Genomic DNA, 19750 nt, shown 5'->3' with positions numbered 1-19750 from the left:
TGGGCTTCTCCCACTTCAGAGGCATATTCATTTCTCGTTTTCAGCTTTATTAAACTAAGCCTTATAAATACCTCATAAAACAGCCCTCATTACTACTCTCCTGCTGGGCTCATGCATTTCCACCCTGGAGTGGTTGCCTAGAAGAGCTGCTAAGGAAATGGGCAGAAAAATCTCCTACTGTGTTGCCTTTGGTGTACCTTGTGTTCCTACTTAGGGTTTTGCTTGTCCCTAATTTATTTTCCAAAAAGTATGTACATATACTCACAAGTGGAAAGATCCCCTCTATGAAAGTCAGGCTCTATGTGGGTCATTTTCTCCACCCCGAGAAGACCATCTATTAGTCCAGTGCATTGCTCTGATTGCTCTAACCCACACCAAGAGGAGCTCACACACATATGCACAAAGACAGAATTACATTTGGAGACTGGATATCATCTTTAATAATGCCACAGCCCAGCATCCTTTTTGTTACTGTAGCATGTTGTGAGTGTTTGTGTGTGTGTGTGTGTGTTCCTGAACAGATGAAGGGCCAGCAGAGACTCCCAAGCAGGTCTCAGCCAACATCTCTACTAAGCAGCAGCTAGAAGACAGTCTCCATAGTGGCATGGAGGCTGGACTCCTGCTTCCCTTTCTCTTGGGCCACGTGTTGTGCATTCTGATGGTAAAGTTGAGGCCTGTGCCAGCCCAGATTAAAGGGCTTCTTAGCAAAGTTCAATCTTCAGTCTCCAGCCCTCACTGCCTCTGACCAGAGGGATGTCCCTGGGGAAAGTACAGACTGCTAGGCAAAGGTGGACAACCTGGGCCAGCCTTGGTCCCCAGGTCACACTGGGGCAGCACCACAGCGGCCCAGCCCTGGGTGGAGAATCCAGAGCTTCTGGGGCCATTTGATTGGTTCCTCTCAGAGATAATCAGGATGTACCTACGCCCTTCCTGAGGCCAGCCAGAGAGGGACAGCCTTGGCCTGTGATGGCCACATGAGCGTCATTTCCAACCCAAACTTAAGAGCCTGCTGTTCGGCCATCTCCACTCTCCAGTTCCTCGCACACCCAGTAGGTCCACAGCCCAGACAAGGCAGGGGATATCAGCACGGTAGTGAATTGCAAGGAGGCCATGAGAGACCTGGGCTGTGCTGGAACTGCAGCCACGTGCCAGCCTGAAGCCAGCCCTCTCCCCCATGGTCACCGCCAGCCAGAGCTCTTTGAAGTCGGATGGGACCCCCACAGGCAAGGCAGCAAGTTCTTGGCCTGGTGCAGAAGGAGAAAACCAAACTGGCTCCACTGTCCCATTTCCACCTGCTCTGTGCCTTAAAAAGGCAAGGAGCCCAAGTCCCCAGGACAGTGTTATCAGCTGTTGGGGAAGCACCGTTGTCCAGGTGAGGCCTCAGGCCGGAAGCTGTGTTTGTTCAGCGGGCTGGGATAGTAGGTGGTTGTGTACACATTGGTCTGCTGCAGTGGGTAGAAATTGGCTCTGTCATCAGGGATCAGGTTATTCTTGTTCAGGGTCTGTGGAAGAAGGTAGGAACCAGAAAGAAAGGGGTGAGGGAGGGATGGGGAAACAGGCCAGGGCAAGGAGATCAGGGACTAGTCAGTGAAAAAACATTCTGGCTGCTGACACAGCTCACGATACCCTGTGCCCTCCCGAGTGCCCAGCCCAGTCATGCCCAGCTCAGGGCCAGAACCACTGCCCCCTTTACCCTGCACTCTGCTTCTACAGGTAGGCTCCCACCTTGAACTCCATGGGCGTGTACTTCTCGTTCTTGGGGGTGCCCCCACCCTTGTAGTGCAGGTGGTTGGGGGTAGCAGGATGGACGAGTGTGGATTCCTGGGACTGGCGCTGGCAGTGCTGGCAGGACAGGTACACCGCCAAGGTCAGCAGCCCAGAGCCCAGGAAGCAGGAGACACCTGTGGCTACCAGGTGGATAAGACTGAACCCTGGGAGAGGCAGAGGCAAGTGGTAAGGAAAGGGCCACTGCGAAGAGAAAAGACTCCTGACTGCCTCCCAGCAGGAAACTCTGAGTTCTAAAGAAAGGGCTTTGAGGCCAGAGCCCACGAAAACAGGAAGGCAGGGCAGCCTGCCGCCAGGGGCCTCTCTTACAGGACACCTCTGGTTTAGGTCAGAGGAGGCAACCACAGGGTGTGGAGTTGGGTGACTCTTCTTGAATACAGACTTGGTGACCGTCGGCTAGTTGGGGGGCATGGATGGAACCTCCCAGCCCCCACCCCCACGCATGGTCTAAAGCAGCCAGGATCTCCACAAGGTTTGTCTCTCTGGAGCAAGAAATTGAGAAACTCCAGATTTCAGGGTAGGGCTGGTCTCCTCCTTGGGGAGGAGAGGGAGAAAGCGTCACGAGGTGGGGCAGGTTCCTTTTACCTCCACAGCTGGTGGCCTCCTCCATGCTAGAGGCAGGCAGGATCACTGCAGGAAGACAAACAGAGAGGGTGTTGGGGCAGGGAGGAAAGAAGGGTCCCTCTTGGTCTAGGTATATCTTTAGGAAGACCCATGCGTCAGTGCTGAGCTGTGGGACGGGGCCTAGGGGCCTTCATTCCACCCTGTCCCCACTCTCTCAGAATGGGGGGTCAGCCCATTCTCTAGGTGAGAAGGGGCAAAAGCTCAAAGTGTGTGCCCCTCCCACTCTGGTGTTTCATCCTGGACCCACCAAGATTCTTCAGAAGGAGAAGGAAGTTGGGGACACGGGGTAGGAAGGGTGGGTGTGAAGGTGCTGGCTTGAGGACCTACCAGGAATCTCACTGTAGGGGCAGGGGCGGCTCTGGCTGCTGTTTCCAGCACAGGTGCTGGGCCCTGGGACCAGCTCCTCACAGTGCCGGCTGCGGCTTTGGACTCCGTCCTCAGTGCATGCACTCCACTCAGACCACGGTGACCAGCCTTCTGTGGGTTGTGGGCTGGGATGAAGTTAACCGCTCTGGGACCCCCTGGTGGGGATCCAAGGGATCCATGGTGCTCCCCAGCCCTGGCCAGATGTTCTCAATACCTGGGCAAGCCTGTGTAGCACACAGTGCCTCCTCTGTGTGCAGACCAAGACAGATGTCCTCGCCCGGGGAGGGCGCAGGGCTGGTGCAGGAACGTGTTCGTTGATAGTGGCCTCCACCACAAGACGCTGAGCATGGGGACCATGAAGTCCAGCAGGACCAAGCACCCCGCACTGCAAGTGGACAGGGTGTGTGATGGGGGCTGCAGGTGCAGGCACAGCCCAAGACAGTCTTCTACCTTATGGCACGCTAGGCCACCCTGCCCTGGGCCACCCTGATCCCATCATTTGCACCACCCCCACAGCCCACTGTTAAGGATTGCCCCTATCCCCTCAGGGGTGCAGTGGGGAAATGAGGCTGCAAAGGAAACATCAAAAACCAACTCCACCTCAAATCAATCTCCTTAGCTAGCTAACCTACTAGGGACAGAGAAGAGAGTGACACGGAAGGTGAGAAAAGGCCCTGCTCTGTGGGACAAGCCACTGTATCCAAGTTCAGGGCACAAACTTGCTCTAGGGCCCAGTGGACAGAGCAGCCAAAAACAAAAACAAAACAAAAACGAAAACAAAAAACGAGGAAGACGAGGTCCTCTGGGCATGAGGTGTAGCCTAGGGGGGGTCTCCTAGATGGGGATTCCTAAGCAGAAGGTCACCTGGACAAGCCTGGGGGTTGCAGTCCTGGTACTCGGCAGCGTCGCCCACGCATGGCAGGCCTCCGTTGCGGGGCTCCGGGTTCGTGCACGTTCTCTTGCGGACACGGAAGCCCAGCTCGCAGTCCCGGGAGCAGGACGACCACGGGCCCCACGCGGCCCAGCCCCCGCTCACAGAGTGCGGGGAAGTGGCCCCGCTGCGCAGGAGATCCTCCACCAGGGCTGGGTGGGGCACGGGTGGGGAGACTGGCCTCAGCGACAGGACACCCAGCGGCCCCCACTCCCGCCCCACACACAGTCCTTCTGGCTCCTTCCAAACCCCGCGATTCACCGCCCTGAGCTCCACCGGACCCCGGCCTCCCCCAGCCCCGCGCCAGCACTCTGAGCCTGGGAGGGAAGGGGCGGCGCGGCGCTGTACCATCGGTGTCGCAGGCGCCCGAGCCATCCGCGGGGCAGGTTCTGGTCTCCGTCCTCCTCCGGCCAAACTGCAGGCCGTGGGGGTCGGGCAGGGGCGCGCGGCACGTGAAGCGGAAGCGTTGTTCCTGCCGCGCCCCGCCCTGAGTCACGTTCACCGGCAGCCAAGGTGTCCAAGGGGTGTTGCGCCGCACTTCCGGGCAGCCGTCTGGGTTGCACGTCTTGAACTCCTTCGGGATGGGAGCACGCGCTGTCTCGTGACTTACAGCCCCAGGCCGGCCCTGCGCCCCCTCCCGCTCTCCCCTTGGTGCAGGCCCTCCTGCCCGCGCCCCCTCTTCAGGCCCTCACCACGCCGCAGCCTGGGCAGGAGTTGCCGTTCTCACAGGACCGCCGCCGCGATTGCACGCCGCCCCCACAGTTGCTGCTGCACTTGCTCCAGGAACCCCACGACGCCCAGAAGATGGGCACCGGGCAAGGCGTGTTTTCGTTACAGAACCTGAGGGGAAGGGTGTGTGTTGGGGGCGGGGGAGAGCAGGCAGCCCCTTCCCTAACAAGAGGTCACTGGGAGTGCAAGCCGGGAAGGTCAAGAATCCACCGCAACACTCAGAGAATCCAGGCCACTTTCTAGGAGGCCGGGGAGGTCTGGGACCTCAGGGCTAGCTTGTCTGAGGAACCTCTGGCCACACCCTCGCTCACCGCTCCTCCCGGCTCTTGCCCACGCAGATTCGGCCCCCGTGGCGGGGAGCAGGGTTGCTGCAACTTCGCTGGCGGACCTGGAATCCGATCCCACAGGACGTGCTGCACAGGGCCCACGAGGACCACGGCGTCCACGCCCCATTCCTGGTGGGGTCAGAGGGGACAGGGACAGATGACGCTCTGAGTCCTGGCTACCCAGATCTAGTCTGTCTCTGGGCGGGTGGGTTTTATGTTGTTGTCTGGAAGTTGTCAGACAGTGACACAGAAAATATCAGCTCCTAACCGGGCTGTCTCAGGCAGACTTATTTATGTGATCATTTGTTCCTTCATTCCCCAAACATGTGTTGAGAACCTTCTTCCATATATCAGGAGGTGCTCGGGGCTAAGGGCATAGAGATAGGGCATAGGCATGGAGATACTCACACAGCAAAAGGACACATTCTCTAGAGAAGGCCCCAGTTGCCTTTACAATGCGAAACATTTGTTTCAGCCTTCTTGGTTGTCCAAGCTTTGCACTCAAACCCATGCTCTCTCCCCTGTTCTACATCAACACGTGCTTTGCTCCAACCTCAGACACTATTCACTGTTGTCTACTTTGATTCCAGTTTTCAAGTTCTGGCTGTACCGCTTACTGGCTGTATAAGCCTGGAACTGTTACTGAAAATTTCTGTGCCTTGCAATAATACTCTTATCATTAAAGTAAGGATAATGATTGTATTCCTACCCCCATGAGGTTGTTTTGACTGTCAAATCAATAAACATATATAGACTTGAGTTATTTTAAGAGAGTCCAAGGTTGCACCTAGAGTGGCATTTCAGGATTGGCACCCGGTCTGCCTACTTTACTAACATCCCCTGTTGTCCCTTGTGTTTGGAACAACAGCAAGGCTTACTGAGGCTGTCGTCTGTGACTCCTGTGCCTGTACAGCCTTCCTCTTTGTATCAAGAGCCCCCACGAGGCAGAGACTTCTCTCCCACTAGAGTTGAAACTCCCCCAAGGCTCATGTTTTAGCTACCTTTCCAGTCTCCTGCACAGCTCTGAAGTGGTTTCTGTCTCTTTGTGGGAACACCTGCCTGAAGATGCCCCATTTCCTCTATTCCACCCTCCTCCAGTCCAAGGCAGGCAGCCACCACCCAAGTCCTGTATCCTCATATACCTGGAACAGTTGGCAATGTGGATGGCTGGCCCCAGGCAGTCTCGGCCCCCACAGCGGGGTCGGGGGGAGTCACAGGCTCGGGCCCGACAAAGGCAAGAGCCCGAATTGTCCCCATCTAAGTGCTCACATGGTTGCCATGGTGACCACTGGCCGAAGCCCCCATCCCGAGTCACATTCCGCACCTGCAAATACATAGCAAACAGGTCACACAAGTCAGGGATAGGGAAGGCACCAGGTCCCAGGGGATATGGGGATTCTGATGGACAGTCACAGCCTGAATTAGGGGGAGAGGTCCCAGGTGGGGAGCATGAAAGGGTTCTCACAGGACACGTGGTTATGTTCTGCGTCCAGAGGCTCATGTTGGAGCTGTCCTCAAGCGTGCTGCAACGTTGCTGCTTCCCGTCCCAGCCGCAGTATGGGTCCCGTGCCCCCAGGCATGCCCTGCCAGACAGAGGTCCTGAGACTCAAGCCAGCTGCCTCTCAGTCTCACCTGTATCCCATTAACACACCTAGGTACTCTCCTCTGGGTGCCCTTATCCATCCAGTCGCCCTTCACAGCAATAACTAAGCTCATTGAACACTTACTGCGTGCCGGGAATCCTTTAAAACACTTTACAAGCATGAATTAATTTAATACAGCAACCCAATGAGGAAGGTACTGTTATTATCCCCACGATATATGCAGGAAACCCAAAGAGCTGGACAAGGATTAAAACCCATGCCTTCCAGACCCCACACACTTAACCTCGCCTTCCCCAAGCCTGGGTGCCCCATTCTCTTCATCTAGGTCCACTGGAGAAGATGTGGTAAACAGAAATCCAAAGTAGTGTCTATCAGACACTATAATAGAGTCCTAAAACATTAATGATGGAAAGCATCTTAGAGACGGTCTGGCCCAGTGGTTCTCAACCCTGGCTGCACATTAGAATCACTAATGTGATTCAAAATATTATTGATATTGATAACCCCCCACCCCCACCCCAACAAAAATCTCTGGGGATAGGGAGGTTTTTAAAAGTTCCCAGGTGATTCTAATGGAAGCCAAGTTGAGAGTTACTGGGAGCCACAGTACAACCTTTTTGCTGTACAAAGGAAGAAACAGAGAGAAGGAAGAGGAGTTTCCCTGAGATCACACAAATTGCACATGGCAGAGCTGGGGCTAGAACCTAGACTTTCTGACCACGCTTTTCCCACCACGCTCTTCCTTCTCAGCTGGAGGCTGTGTCTGACTTCACACACTGAGTGCACATAGGCCCATGCCTTAAAACACAGGCACAGGGTCAGGGAACACCTAGGCATAGTTCAAGGTCGCCTGGGGCATCCACATGCTTGTGCTGCTCAGGGGCAGGAACCAGAGTCCAGTGTGTTAGCATCATGAGAATGAGCTCAGGCTGCTGGGAGAGGGGTCACACATCCCAGGTCCCCCTTCCTGGTCCCTCAGCGTTGGCCTATCTGCAATGACCCAGAAAAGGTAATTGATCACACACCAATGAATGCACCAAGTGCCTTTACTTCTCATATTCTAGGCCTCCTCTCTTCCCTTTCTCTTTCAGACTTACTCTTTGTATCCTTTACAGTTTTTTTTTTTAACAACAACAACAACAACAAATTAAATCTCAGGGTGCCTGACTGGCTCAGTCAGAAGAGCAACACTTGATCTCAGGGTGATGAGTTTGAGCCCCCGTGTTGGGCGTAGAGATAACTAAAAACAAACAAACAACAAACGAATATGTAAAAATAATCAAATATCTGCTAGTAAGCCTTCAAGGAGGTAAAAAAAGAGTATGGAAAACATTTTAAGGTTATTTATTTATTTTGAGAGAAACAGAGAGAGCACAAGTTGGGAAGGGGCAGAGAGAGAGGCAGACAGAGATCCCAAGCAGGCTCTGTGCTGTCAGCACAGAGCCCGATGCAGGGCTCAACCCACAAAACCGTGAAATCATGACCTGAGCCAAGATCAAGAGTCAGACGCTTAACAGACTGAGCCACCCAGGCACCCCGAGTGTGGAAATTATAGAATCAGGATTTGCTGTTCATTGCTAAGCAAAGAGAGCATCAGACTCTGGCACCTGAAGGAAGTTCCCTACAATACCCAGAGAGCCTACTGCCGACCCCAGGGGATACCCTGGATCCTTTCTGCCTCCTTTCCCCAGCTTCCACCCTTTTTCCTAGGCCTGGCTGCTCCACTGCAATGGGCCTGCAAGAGCGGGTCTAGAGAGAGCACTGGGACTGGGGGCAGAAATTGGAAGCTAGGAAGCAGAAAAGCTTTCAGGTAAAGGAGGTTCTGGACTGCAAGGAGGGTGGGGGAGTCCACACCATGACGTGACACTACAGAGTGATTTCTGATTGGCCAAAGGGGCCAAGGGTTAAAGGAATACATGAAAGAGTCAAGGGGTTGCTCTTTTTGGTGTTTTCAGGATAGAATCTCTCTTTTCACTTGAAGCTTCAGGGAAAGTCTCCTGTCAGGTGAGTTCTTTATTTTCAGTGGTTCAACAGACTGTGTCAGGTTCCAGGGACAGAAGAGCTTATATGAGAGACCTTACGAAGAAGAAGAGGGTTGGGGCTTCCCCTTGTTGCCAGAGAAGCAACAATGATGCCCCAATGATTCTGGCCCCAATGATGCCAGAAGAAGACAATGATGCCCCTTGCTCAGGCAGCCCCTGGTCTCATGTAAGGGAGGTGATGCCTGGGGCTTCAATGGGCGAGGGCCTTGATGGACCCCAGTAAGCACACTCTGGCCCACCCAGAAATCCAAAACATTCATCTGTTACTCAAGAATCTGTTTCCATTTTATTCACTCAAGAACAATTTGTGTAAATTGTATAATATAAGTGTGTTCATATTTTCATCGGGGATCCAAAGGTTTGATTTGGGGGTGTTTCACCAGCAGAATGAATCAAACTAGACATCATGGGACTAAATGCAGTACATATGCAAAGTAGTCCCAGTAGCATGTGGTTTTGAGATTCTGCTCCTCTGGCTGACATTTGAACCAAATTTGCTGCTAGCAAATTCAACCAATCAGAACTCAATAAAACCCACTCCTGAGGGTATTTCCCTCAGCCCTCAGAAGGCAGTATCAAACTCTAGAAGCAGCTGATGTGGCACTTTGTAAGCTACATAAATTAAATGGAAAAAAAGCCATGACTAGTGATTAATAATAATAATAAATAAGATTCTATTCATCAAAAACAAATGTCTGCCAGTAGAGAATATGGATAAAAGCAGAAAATCTGAATCGGTTTATACAAGATAAAAGCAGTAAATACTGGAAGATTGCAATTTGCCTCATGCTACTTCTTTAATCTAGGGTCTAACCAGTTCTAGAACAATTGTTTCCAGTTTTGATTGCAAATTAGAATCTCCTGGCGATCTTTTTTAAAAGCTTCAGCAAACAAAATAAAAAACCCACCTATATCTGGGCCTTCTGGATCAGAGGAGGCCCAGGCACTGGAATCTTTTAAACACTCCCCAGGTGATTCTAAAGTATAGCATGGTTGATCATTGCTTTTCTAAGGCTACATTGGTCAGGGTTCTTAAGCTAAGAGATGAAATGTCTTGTCTTTCCAATCCATGACAGAATAAGAAAAGAATAAGGATGGAAGAAAAACACAGATTGGATGCTGGCCCCAACCCCCTAACTCCCACCCCTGCCCCGCTTAGGCTCCCTCGACCTCTCAGCCTGCTCTCAGTTCTCCCAGAGAGGAGACTAGGTTCTCCACAGATACGCCTGCCCTGGCCTGCCCCTGCCCCTGCCCCTGCCCCTGCCCCTGCCCCTGGCTCTGGCTGCCTGAGGAAGCTTGCACGACTCCCTTGGAGCCAATGCTTGAGCTCTCTCCTTGTCCACATTTGCTGCTTTGGGCCAAAGACCACTCCAAAGCTTACAGAGCAGGGAATGTTCTTAAGAAAATTAAAGCTCCAAGGAGAGAATTAAAGTGTGTCTGACTGTAAGAATGGGTAGCAATTGAGAGTTCCTTCCATAGAAGCAGCCATTAGACTGATAATATATTACCATGTCTTTTTTACTGCAGTGTCTTAAGCAGCCATTACAAAAGGGAACAGGTTCATTCCATGGGCTGGGAGGCAGGACAGAGATGGATGGTGGAAGTTGAAAGCAGGCGGATTCCAGAACCCTGCAGCAATAGTTTCACAATGGGAGCTGTCCAAGGTGGAGCATGAGAGCAAGTGGCCATTATTTAAGATGGCAGTGGAGGAAAACCCAGATTTCCTGCCTGGGAGGGAGGTGGGAAGGAGATACTCTGATCCACGTTCCTGAGTGAGCTGGTGTAGGCAACCCCACGCCTCCTCCAGTGCCTCATGAAGGGCATGCTGGAAGGAGGAAGGGGTGGTTCATGCACAAAGCATCTGCTTTTTAGAGCCAGTCAGCAGCTGATTCCCTCTGCTCCACCTTTTGTGAGCCCTGGTCTCTCTCTGGCCAGGCCAGGATCCTGGTCATGCCCTATGGGGCTGAGATTTGCCTGAGTGAAAGGAGAGGGCTGGAGACAAGCCCCTGGGTTCCGGGCACAGGAGGGAGCGTGAAGAGGCCTCTGCGCATCCATCCTCACCCTCCTGCCAGTTCTGTTAGGAATGAGGAAAAAGGCATGAAATGTCTATCCCGGGACACAGTAAACCCGTGTGACAATCTGCCCCACAATAGCACAGATTCTCATATAGTGTGATAGTTGGCTTCCAGACTCTGGAGTGCATGGATTGGTGGCTACACAGCCTCACCCTGGTCATTTTATTAAGTTTGCAATAATGAGACCTCACATTTTCAGGTCCACCTCTAGTTTTATGGCAGGATCTCACTGTACACATCAAAGGTTCAGATCCCAAATTCAGGAGTTCAAGCAGGGTGAAAGTATCAGATTCCAAACTGACTTCTTTCTCCCTTGCTGTTCCACCTGGCCATGCTCTGCACCCTCCCTGTCCCCTCTCTGCAGCACCATGTGAGTGGTGAAATGTCCCAGCGTCTTCCTTACTCTGGTTCCACTGCAGACCCCATTACTTGATATCCAGCCTGGAGCCGCACTACCTCATGCTGGCCGACCATCTGACCCTCTACAGTGCTGCACGCCACTGTCTCCTTGATGGCTGTCAAACACCTATTCACACTGCCTGTCACTCCACTTCCCCCACTTCAGTGCCTATAGCCACAGATTGGGATCAAATCCTCCCTTGGCATTCTCAGCTGGCCTCAGTACTATTCCTCACTCCTCTCCTGCACCAACCTCCTGTCTCAGGCCAAATAATCAATCTGCTGATGGATCAGTCATGTGTGGAAGGCCATTTTGTGCCTGGGGCTGGGCACGGTCCCCTGGTGAAGTAGAAAAAGTACTGGGACAGTGAGTTTGCCTTCAAGGATTTACAACCTCTCAAAGAACAAGGCACATGTGAGGGGCACCTGGGTGGCTCAGTCGGTTAAGCGTCCGACCTCGGCTCAGGTCATGATCTCATGGCTCGTGGGGTTCAAGCCCCAAATTGGAATCTGTGCTGACAGCTCAGAGTCTGGAGCCTGTGTCGGATTCTGTGTCTCCCTCTCTCTCTGCCCCTCCCCCAGTAACACTCTGCCTCTCTCTCAAAAATAAATTTAAAAAAACCAACAACAATCATTTAAAGAACAAGGCATATGTGAAAAGTTTAATAACAACACATGAGTTAAAGAAGAATACAAGATATGGGAGAAACACCGCCAGTAGACAGCCTATCATTCATGCCACGCAGTATTACCTGTACTCAATGTCAGAGATGCTGAGACTCCAGAGATCCCAGGAGGCTGCAGGGCCCCTAAATGCATTTGTGGAGATGGGAAAGGAATAAGGACACTAGCTACGACTTGCTGGGCTAGGCACTTCATGGATGTAATTCCCAATCCTTACAACATCTCTGCCAAAACCAACTATTGTTTACTCCATCACAGTTTCCCCATTTTCCCCTGAGAGGAAAGCTCAACAGGTAAAGTAACTTGCTCAAGATGACACAGCCAGTAGATGACGGAGCTGAGGGAGAATCCTAGGTGTGTCCCATTCTGCCACATAAGCCCCACCTAGTATGCCTCACACGTCCAACACAGGGTGAGGTTCTCTCCCCAGCCAGACATCTACAGCTCTGAGGGAAACGAGAGGGTTCTAGGCCGCGTTCCTGCCTCTCCCCTCTCACACGGACAGCTTTGCAAAGTGCTCTGAGCGTGGGAGGGCTTAGTAAATGTTTGGTGTTTTGCTGACGGAGCCATGTGTTCAGACTGAGGGGAGCCTGAGTGTCTGTGCACTGCCCTCCCTTCCTCTCTGGCTGCCACACCATGGCCATCCAGTGTCCTCCCCTGCCCTCCAGACCTCTGCCCAGCTCCCAGCACACCCCACAGGGGCTGGAGAACGACCCTTGGCAGCAGGGATACCATTTGTCTCTAAATTCTCAGGACAGATGGGCACAGCCAGGAGGTTTCTGTGTTGCAAAGGCCACAGGAGCCCATGTGGCTGTGGCTATGCCAGCCAAGGCAGCCTTTGATTATCTCAAAAATGAGGGGGCACAGCTCAGGGGAGCTTCACATGGTAGGCATCCGAGATGCATTTCTATTTGGCTTTGGAATAGGCTTTTTGTTTTCCCCCCTAAATGCCAGTGCTGTTATTGCCAAATTTGTGAATCCACTTGAAGCTTAAGGTCTCAGAAGCAGTTGGGAAGCAAACACAACAAACAACTCCACATGGTTCCTCACCTCCACCCCACCCAAGCCAGTCCTCTCTGCCTCCTCTAAGTCAGGAAGGAAGAAAAGCAAAGACCTGGTGCTGACTCAAAAGTATCATCTCTCATCTCCCCCTCCACATCTAGGTAGTAAGTACTGTGGTTTCAAAGATAAAGACCTTTCTCTGAATTAAAGGGGCTGAGAATAAATCAGCTAAGCTAGAGCTGGCTGGGAGGCCTTAACTTTGGGGTTGACAACAGGGATAACAGCAGCCACCACCCTTTGCTAAGCACACACTTCTCCCCCAGGCAGTGATAAGTGGTTTAGGCAGACTATCTCAATTAACCTTTACAAAATCCCTGCAGATATTTTATGAGAAGGAAACCAAGGTTCAGAGAGGTTAAGTGACTTGTCCAAAGGCAAATAACGAGACTGGGTCAGGATGCCACCCTGGGTGGCTCCAAAGCTCTGCCTCTTAGGCGCCACCTCCGAGGTGCGATTGGCGGGCGTAAGCCTCGGGAGGCCCGGAGCCCGCCCACCCGCCGTCCCGCGGCCCCCGCTTACCCCTGGCTGCGGTAGGCGGCGCACCTCTCCAGCGGGACCCGCAGCACGCCGTCGCTCAGCCCCACGAAGAGCGCGCGGGCGCTGTGCAGGATGCGGAGGCTGCGCAGGGGCTCGCGGCGCCCGGGGGGCAGGACGTGCAGCTCCTCCAGGTAGCAGCCGCGGAGGCTGCGGCTCGTCGTGGACAGTGCCTTGAGGATGGTGCCCGACTCTGCAGGGGCCAGACGCAGGTGGCCTTGAAGGACCAGCCCAGCCCCCGCCCCTCAACCTCTTCCCCACCGGGAGCCGGGCTGGACGGGGAGGCTCACCCGTGCCGATGTAGAGCACGTGGTAGAGCGTGTCCTTGGCCTGCACAAGGTCTACTACGAGGTGTGAGAAGCGCACGCTGTCCTGGGTGACACAGGGCTCGGGCGTTACCGGCTGCACAGCTTCGCTCATCAGGAAAAGGCGCTGTGCGTCCTGCAGGCTTCGCTCTGTCAGGTTCTCGTTGGGGCCCACCTCTGGCAGGGTGCCGCACTGCAGCGGGGAGGGGGTGGGGTCACACGTGCCCAGCCAACCGGCTGCCGCAGTCCCCTATCCCTCTCCTTCCTCATCGTAACCCAGGTGGCAGGTTCTGATTCTCCAATCCCGGCTTCCCACCCCCAACATCGCTGCGGCGGGGAGGGGGCGGCTGCAACCCCTTCCAGGGAGCAATACCTCTTTTTTGAGAACTAAGGGAACATGAGGCAGGGAAGATGGGGAGGAGGGACGTTCTGGGGATGGTGAAGAGGACGGGGAGATGAAATAGGAGCTGGGATTATCTAAAAATGAATCATTTGAGTGCCAAAAACAGTGTCCTGTGATTTTATGCTGTTGCTGTAGGGGCTCCTCCCCCATGCTGGGCCACAACCTGCCTTTCCTTTCGTGGGTTCCTACCAGCTCCAAGCTCTTATGCCTTCTAAACCCAAGCTGGAAGGCAACTACCATTTATTGAGCACTTCTACAGTCCAGGCACTGTGTCAGGTACATATTAACCCTTGCATTTATCTTTGAGGTTGAGAGCATTATCCCTATGTACCAGAGAAGGGTAAAGAGGCTCAAGGAGGTTGGGTGACTTGGCCAAGGTCAAGATCACCCAGAGGGAGGGCTAGATCTGGATCAGGATAATCCCACTGCAAATGGTGAGGTCTTCCCCTGCTCCATACTGCCCCGTGGGCAGGAAGTTGGATGGATGTGAAAGTCAACCACCTGTAGGTTCCTTTGCCTCATGGCTCTTTCCTCTTCTCCACCACAGCACTAGGTATGCTTTCATTACCCAATGGCTTGGCGCTGACCACTCCTGGCACTCAGACCCTCCAGGAATGAGTACCCAGGCTGGGGAGACTATAAGCAAACTCCAGCTAAAATCCCCAAATTCTGGCCAGACAGCTTGCGAGTGCTTTCCTGGTCCCCTACATTGAGTCTCCCTGGGGGTGAGACATCACATTTAGAGATGGCTCAGAGCATGCTCCCTTGCTCTGCATCCTACCCACTCTCCCTTTCTGAGTCCACAGTCTTAGATGTTACCACTCTCTTAGGGAACTATTGCAGACGGCACAGATGGGTGCAGACCCGCAGGGGCAGGTTTGGTGTTCGTGCTGAGCAGCTGAGAGCCAGCTGGTGGCTGCTTGGCTAGGGAAAGGTGGTCTGTGAGGAGAGGGAACTGGGGAGGAAAAGTTGTACCTGGAAGTTGGGGATGGGGTTAGCGATGGGGAGCCAGGCAGCCCTGGGGTTCTCCTGGGAGCGAAATGGGCCATTAAAAGCCTGGGAGATGGCACTGAGGTTGAAGGCGCAGACAGCAGAAGCGGCAATGCTGTTTCTGAAAGGCAAGAGATGGCGGGATGCTGCCCTCCCTGTGGGGCTCGATGCCTGTAACCCCACCTCCCCCCCGCCAGCTGTCACGTCACGCCATGGCCCGGCTCCGAGGCTGGCTGAGGACCTGGGTGAGCCTGGTGCTTCCCACACCATGGGGTGTCACAGGAGGAGGAGATATGGCCCTCACACTCTGGAAACTCGGGGGAGGGGTGGAAGCCCCCTGACGAGAAGCACTGGGGGGGTCATTCTGTGCTACTTCCTCATCCCTTTCCCTTCTCCAGTGGGAGGCTCAAAAAAGTTAGTGTTTTTCAAACATTCCGGCCCACTGTAAGAGATACATTTCATATTACAACTCAGAATAGCACACACATGAGCACACACATCTGTGAAGAATCTTCATGAAACAATACTGGCCCTTACTAAATACATTATTGTACTCTGATACTTCTATTCCATTCTATTCTGCTGTCTTCATTTTATTTTATTTTTAAAGCTGGTTATCAAACCACTGATTCATGCTGCATCCCACAATACTCTGAGCCGGATGACCTCTTAAGACCCTTTCAGTCCCAGAATTAGGTGTTTCTATGAGTCTGATGTGAACAGGTCACAGAGGCTACACCACTCCCCCAAATGTTTCCAGTTCTGTTCTCTGCATTTAGTCTGTTTCTACTTCCCCCCCCCTCCTCCCGCCCCCATCTTGGGTCAGCCACCCTCATCTCCTGCTGGATGCTGTGTTGTCCTCTTGGCTGGCCTCCCTGTAGCCTGTTCAGTCTCCTGGAATCCATTCTCCACACAGCAGCCACAGCAAACATTTCAAAATGCACATCCAAGCTAGTCTCTGGTCAGCTTTAAGCCTTCAGTAATTTCCCCTTGCTCTTAGAATAAAGATCAAAACACTTAAGCAGTCTGTAAGGTCTTTGGGACATAATTCTTCTTGTCCCAGCCCCTCAGCCTCCTCTCCTGTTCTCCTCTTCCTCACCCTCCAGGCTCCTGTCATGCTGGTCTCCACTAAGTTCCTCAAACATTTCTTTCTTCCCACCCCCAAACTCTTTCCTAGTTAACTCCCATTCATCCTGTAGATGTCACTTCCTACAGGAAGGCTTCCCTGATCACCACCCCTCCACACTGGTAGAGGCTCTTAGCACACTGCCTTTGCCCTTTGTAGCATTTATCACAGTTAAAACTGGGTGTTTAATAACCACTATTTCTAGAATGTAAGCTTCTTAAGGGCAGAACCAGGTCTTTTTTTTAATGGCATCCCTGCTTCCCCCTCACCCCCCACCATGACACACACCTGGCATGGAAAAGGCACACAATACATAAGCTCCTTACAATCCATACCAATGTCATCATTTCCCCCCGATGCCTCTCCAGAAGCTCCTGCCCTTTGCTCATGGCTGCCTACTTTCTGGTGCGGACTGCCAGGCTGGTCACTAAGTCCTGGCTATCAGCTCATGGCTGTATGGGCTATGCTGCATGTCTGTCCCTTGCCTTGGATAGCCTCTCTGTTCCTGTTTCCCAGCTTTCCTCCCATCCCTGTGCATCCCCTCAGACCGTCCTTCCTATAGCTAGCCTGGCCCTCATCCAATCCCTGCTACCTGGGGCCAAGGGTAAGCAAACACCAGTCTAGGGCGCATACGTTTCAGAGGTCCTCACAAAGAAGCCCCAGCAGCATCCTGCACTACAGATGTGTTCCTTGGTCTGTGCTGCCCATTCAACATTCTGTATAAGAAAATCACCTGATTGGGTCAGCCTTTACACAGAAGGAGGCGGTGGGGGCAGGGTCTCATGATCTCCTTATACCCAGGAAACAAAAGGGGTTCTAATTCCCAGCCTGTGTTTCCCAGTGCCATCAGGACTGCCAGGAGACTCTGCTGGTTAGGTTTAGCAGGTTCACGGAGTCCTGAGGTGGAAGAGACCAGAAAGACTTCCCTCTGAGCTTGCTGGTAAAGGGCTGCTCCCGGACCCTCCGGGGCTTCCATCCCCTAGGAGGGCTATTTCCCTTTCACCACCAGCAATTTCTTCCTCCACAGAGCCATAATCCAGCTCCATTTACTTTCTTCAGATCTGGTCTAGGCCTGCCCTTCAAGGCAATCTAGAATAAGTGCTTACCACTCCAGAGGCAGCAAGTCACAAGCGAGTAAGGAGTGCGTTATCTGGGAGCAAGTTAACCCTTAAGACCGGATGGAGTGCTGTTACACTCAGACTACCCAGGGCGGAAGGCACGCACTCCTCATCTTACAGAAGGAGAAACAAGGGCTCAAAGAGGGACCTGCCCACTGCCACCAGGCTGCGAGGACCGGAAGGAACGGCAGAGGGCAAGGGACTCACACGTTGGTGGTGAAGACCCCGTAGATGAGGTCCTGCTCAGGCAGGTGGAAGGCACTCTGCAGCTCGTTGTAGTAGAAGGGGACCTCGCCCGGGCGGGAGCAGTTGAGCCGGGCCTTCATGAACGTGGTCCACGTGTCCTCCAGCAGGAAGCGGCCGCCCACGTCATTCTTGCATACTCGGGCCACACGAGAATACACCGTGCGTCCGCAGTCATGCTCCACCGCGTTCTCCCGCAGGAAGAAGTAGGCGAACAGCCCGATGTCGTAGGCTGCCACAAAGTTTGGCTCTGGGGGGCAGAAGAGGAGGAGTGGGTCGGGCCAGCAGGGAGGAAGGGGAGAGAGTCTGGAGTACCTACTAGTTCCGTTTCCCCGGATGGGCATCCTGACACCCTGGCCAGCTTGGGCACCTGGGCGCTCTAACTAACCCTGTTCCTACCTCTAATGCAAAGTGCAGGTATAATGATAGTTAACACATGCTTCCAAGCACTCACTGCATACCAGACAATATTATAAGTACTTTATAGGATCCTCTTAGCAACCTATGAGGTAAGTGCTATGATTATCCCCATGTTATGGATGAGAACATTGTGGCAGAGGGAGGTCAAGTACTTGCTCAAGGCCACATAGCCAGTCAGGGGAGAAGCTGGAATTCAACGCCAGGGGGTTGAAACTCATACCACCCTCTCCCAATCTATTCTTTCCCATAACCCTTTCTCCTAATTAGTTCCTAACTCCTCCTCTGCCCTCACAGCCTCCCCTTCATCTGTTCTGGGTACTCAGGACATCTGTGGTTTCATCCGGAGTCCATCTCTGATGTGCTATGGTCCTTGGGCAAATATCTCCCTGCCTCTGGGCCTTTTGATGAAGCAAGTGTGAGCCCTTTCAGAGGCTGGGAAGGAAGGAGGATTGATAGGGGTCAGGTGGGCTGGCTGGCAGGAGAACCCCCACCCCTGGGGCTGTGCCCCCTTACCATTGAGCCACTTGGAGTTATACTGGGCGGTGCGAAGAGGTGGCCCGCTGCCCAGGCTTCGGTAGATGGCGGGGTCCCGACCTGAGAAGTCGATGACGGTAGCCGCGTAGAGCTCCCCCTGAGAGGAGATGACAGCTGTGGAGTTGTGGCGCGGGTCGTAGGGGCAGCGGGCCACACCATTGATCTTCTCTATGGTCCGGCTGAGGTTCCCCACCTGGGGACGACGGGCAGATAGGGGCACTTTTCCCTGACACCCAGGGGCTCCCTGTTCTCCCCTGCAACCCCAGAGTTTGCTTCCTCCTGGGTTCCTGGTCTCTTGGGGCCTTTCTCTGTCTCCAACCTCTTCCTCACTCCCTCCCCCACACATAGCCCCCCTGAGGGAGCAGCCATCATGGAGGGGGGAGACTGAGTCACAGGAGCTCCATCTGCCTCTGTTCCCTGCATCCCAGTCAGAACCCTCCAAGGTGAGGCTGACTGATAAAATATAGCAGGCCCAGTTGAATTTTTGATGACTAATGAATAATTGTTTAGTATAAGTGTATCCCAAATCTCCCATGGGACATACTTACACTAAATATAATTTGATGTTTATCTGAAATTAAATTTAATTGGACATTCTTGTGTGTGTGTGTGTGCCTAAATTTGGCCACCCACCCCAAGGCTGTGTAGTGCCTGGGAAAGACAACCTCTTGTGACCCCTTCAGTTTGTCTTGCCCTGAGGGGGCCCCACCTGTCTGCTGGAGCACACTGGGGAAAAGGCATTGGTCCCACACATGAACACTTTCCGGCCAGTGACAATCAGGACTCGCACGTAGTTCTGACATTCCTCCTGAAGCAAGAAGGGGAAGTAATAAAGGAACAAGAACACCGGGTGTGGGGCTGGGTGTCTTTCCCTCACACCACTGCCCCACAGACATTTGAAAGCACTCCCCTCTGCCCCAGATGTGCCCTGCTCTGAAGTTCAGGTTGCATCTGTGGACATCCCCTGCCCTCACATCTCCCTCCCAGGCCAGGTGGCTGCATCGCTGCCCAATCGGATCAGGCTGGGCTTCTCACACAGGCAGCCTCATGCCCACATGGTGACCCTCCATCCCCACAACCACACACCTGACAGCTCTAAGCCAGACGCCTGCACCCACCAGGGCCACATACCTCAGTCTTCCCTTTGCTTTGGCAGGAGCGACGCGTGTCCTCATTGGAGGCCCACTCTGTGGCCTGCGGGAGGAGCACACAGACATCATATGGCCGTGGCACTCACGGCCGGGGCAGGCAGCAGTCAGGGTCGGGAGTGGACCGGAAGCTGGGAAAGGGTCAATGACAGCCTGCAGGGTAAGTGTTCCCCTCACCACGTCTACTCGGACCCAGAGGGCTGCCAGATCTCCTTACTCAGAGACCTTTAAGGAGGATGTGCCCTCAGTCCCTCCCCAACTGCCTGGGGAGGCCTAGAGTAACAACTTCCTGGGTCAGGGAG

At 53.5% G+C, this 19750-nt stretch overlaps 1 protein-coding gene across 6 annotated transcripts in view; it reads right to left on the bottom strand.

Annotated features, from left to right (window-relative positions):
* Nucleotides 1–411: 411 nt before the first annotated feature.
* SEMA5B (semaphorin 5B) overlaps nucleotides 412–19750 on the bottom strand; it is a 119443-nt gene continuing 100104 nt past the window's right edge. For 3 of the 6 annotated variants that reach the window (XM_058731168.1, XM_058731169.1, XM_058731173.1), the window contains 19 exons: nucleotides 19432–19494; nucleotides 19010–19108; nucleotides 18280–18493; nucleotides 17311–17596; nucleotides 14845–14980; nucleotides 13452–13659; nucleotides 13147–13354; nucleotides 11634–11690; nucleotides 6227–6344; nucleotides 5904–6085; nucleotides 4747–4890; nucleotides 4399–4546; nucleotides 4055–4280; nucleotides 3640–3858; nucleotides 2990–3160; nucleotides 2737–2886; nucleotides 2371–2415; nucleotides 1726–1931; nucleotides 412–1502 (listed from right to left, as the gene is read on the bottom strand). In XM_058731168.1, coding sequence (XP_058587151.1) covers nucleotides 1344–1502; nucleotides 1726–1931; nucleotides 2371–2415; nucleotides 2737–2886; nucleotides 2990–3160; nucleotides 3640–3858; nucleotides 4055–4280; nucleotides 4399–4546; nucleotides 4747–4890; nucleotides 5904–6085; nucleotides 6227–6344; nucleotides 11634–11690; nucleotides 13147–13354; nucleotides 13452–13659; nucleotides 14845–14980; nucleotides 17311–17596; nucleotides 18280–18493; nucleotides 19010–19108; nucleotides 19432–19494 — 3039 coding nt within the window. In that variant the 3' untranslated portion in view covers nucleotides 412–1343. The remainder of the gene's footprint in view (nucleotides 1503–1725; nucleotides 1932–2370; nucleotides 2416–2736; nucleotides 2887–2989; nucleotides 3161–3639; nucleotides 3859–4054; nucleotides 4281–4398; nucleotides 4547–4746; nucleotides 4891–5903; nucleotides 6086–6226; nucleotides 6345–11633; nucleotides 11691–13146; nucleotides 13355–13451; nucleotides 13660–14844; nucleotides 14981–17310; nucleotides 17597–18279; nucleotides 18494–19009; nucleotides 19109–19431; nucleotides 19495–19750) is intronic. The other 3 variants (XM_058731172.1, XM_058731170.1, XM_058731171.1) reach the window with 3 other exon arrangements.

Source organism: Neofelis nebulosa, chromosome 5, assembly GCF_028018385.1.
Source record: "Neofelis nebulosa isolate mNeoNeb1 chromosome 5, mNeoNeb1.pri, whole genome shotgun sequence".
Classification (NCBI taxonomy): Eukaryota; Metazoa; Chordata; class Mammalia; order Carnivora; family Felidae; genus Neofelis; species Neofelis nebulosa.
Note: the sequence above shows the minus strand (reverse complement) of the source record. Positions and strands in the feature narration are given on the sequence as shown.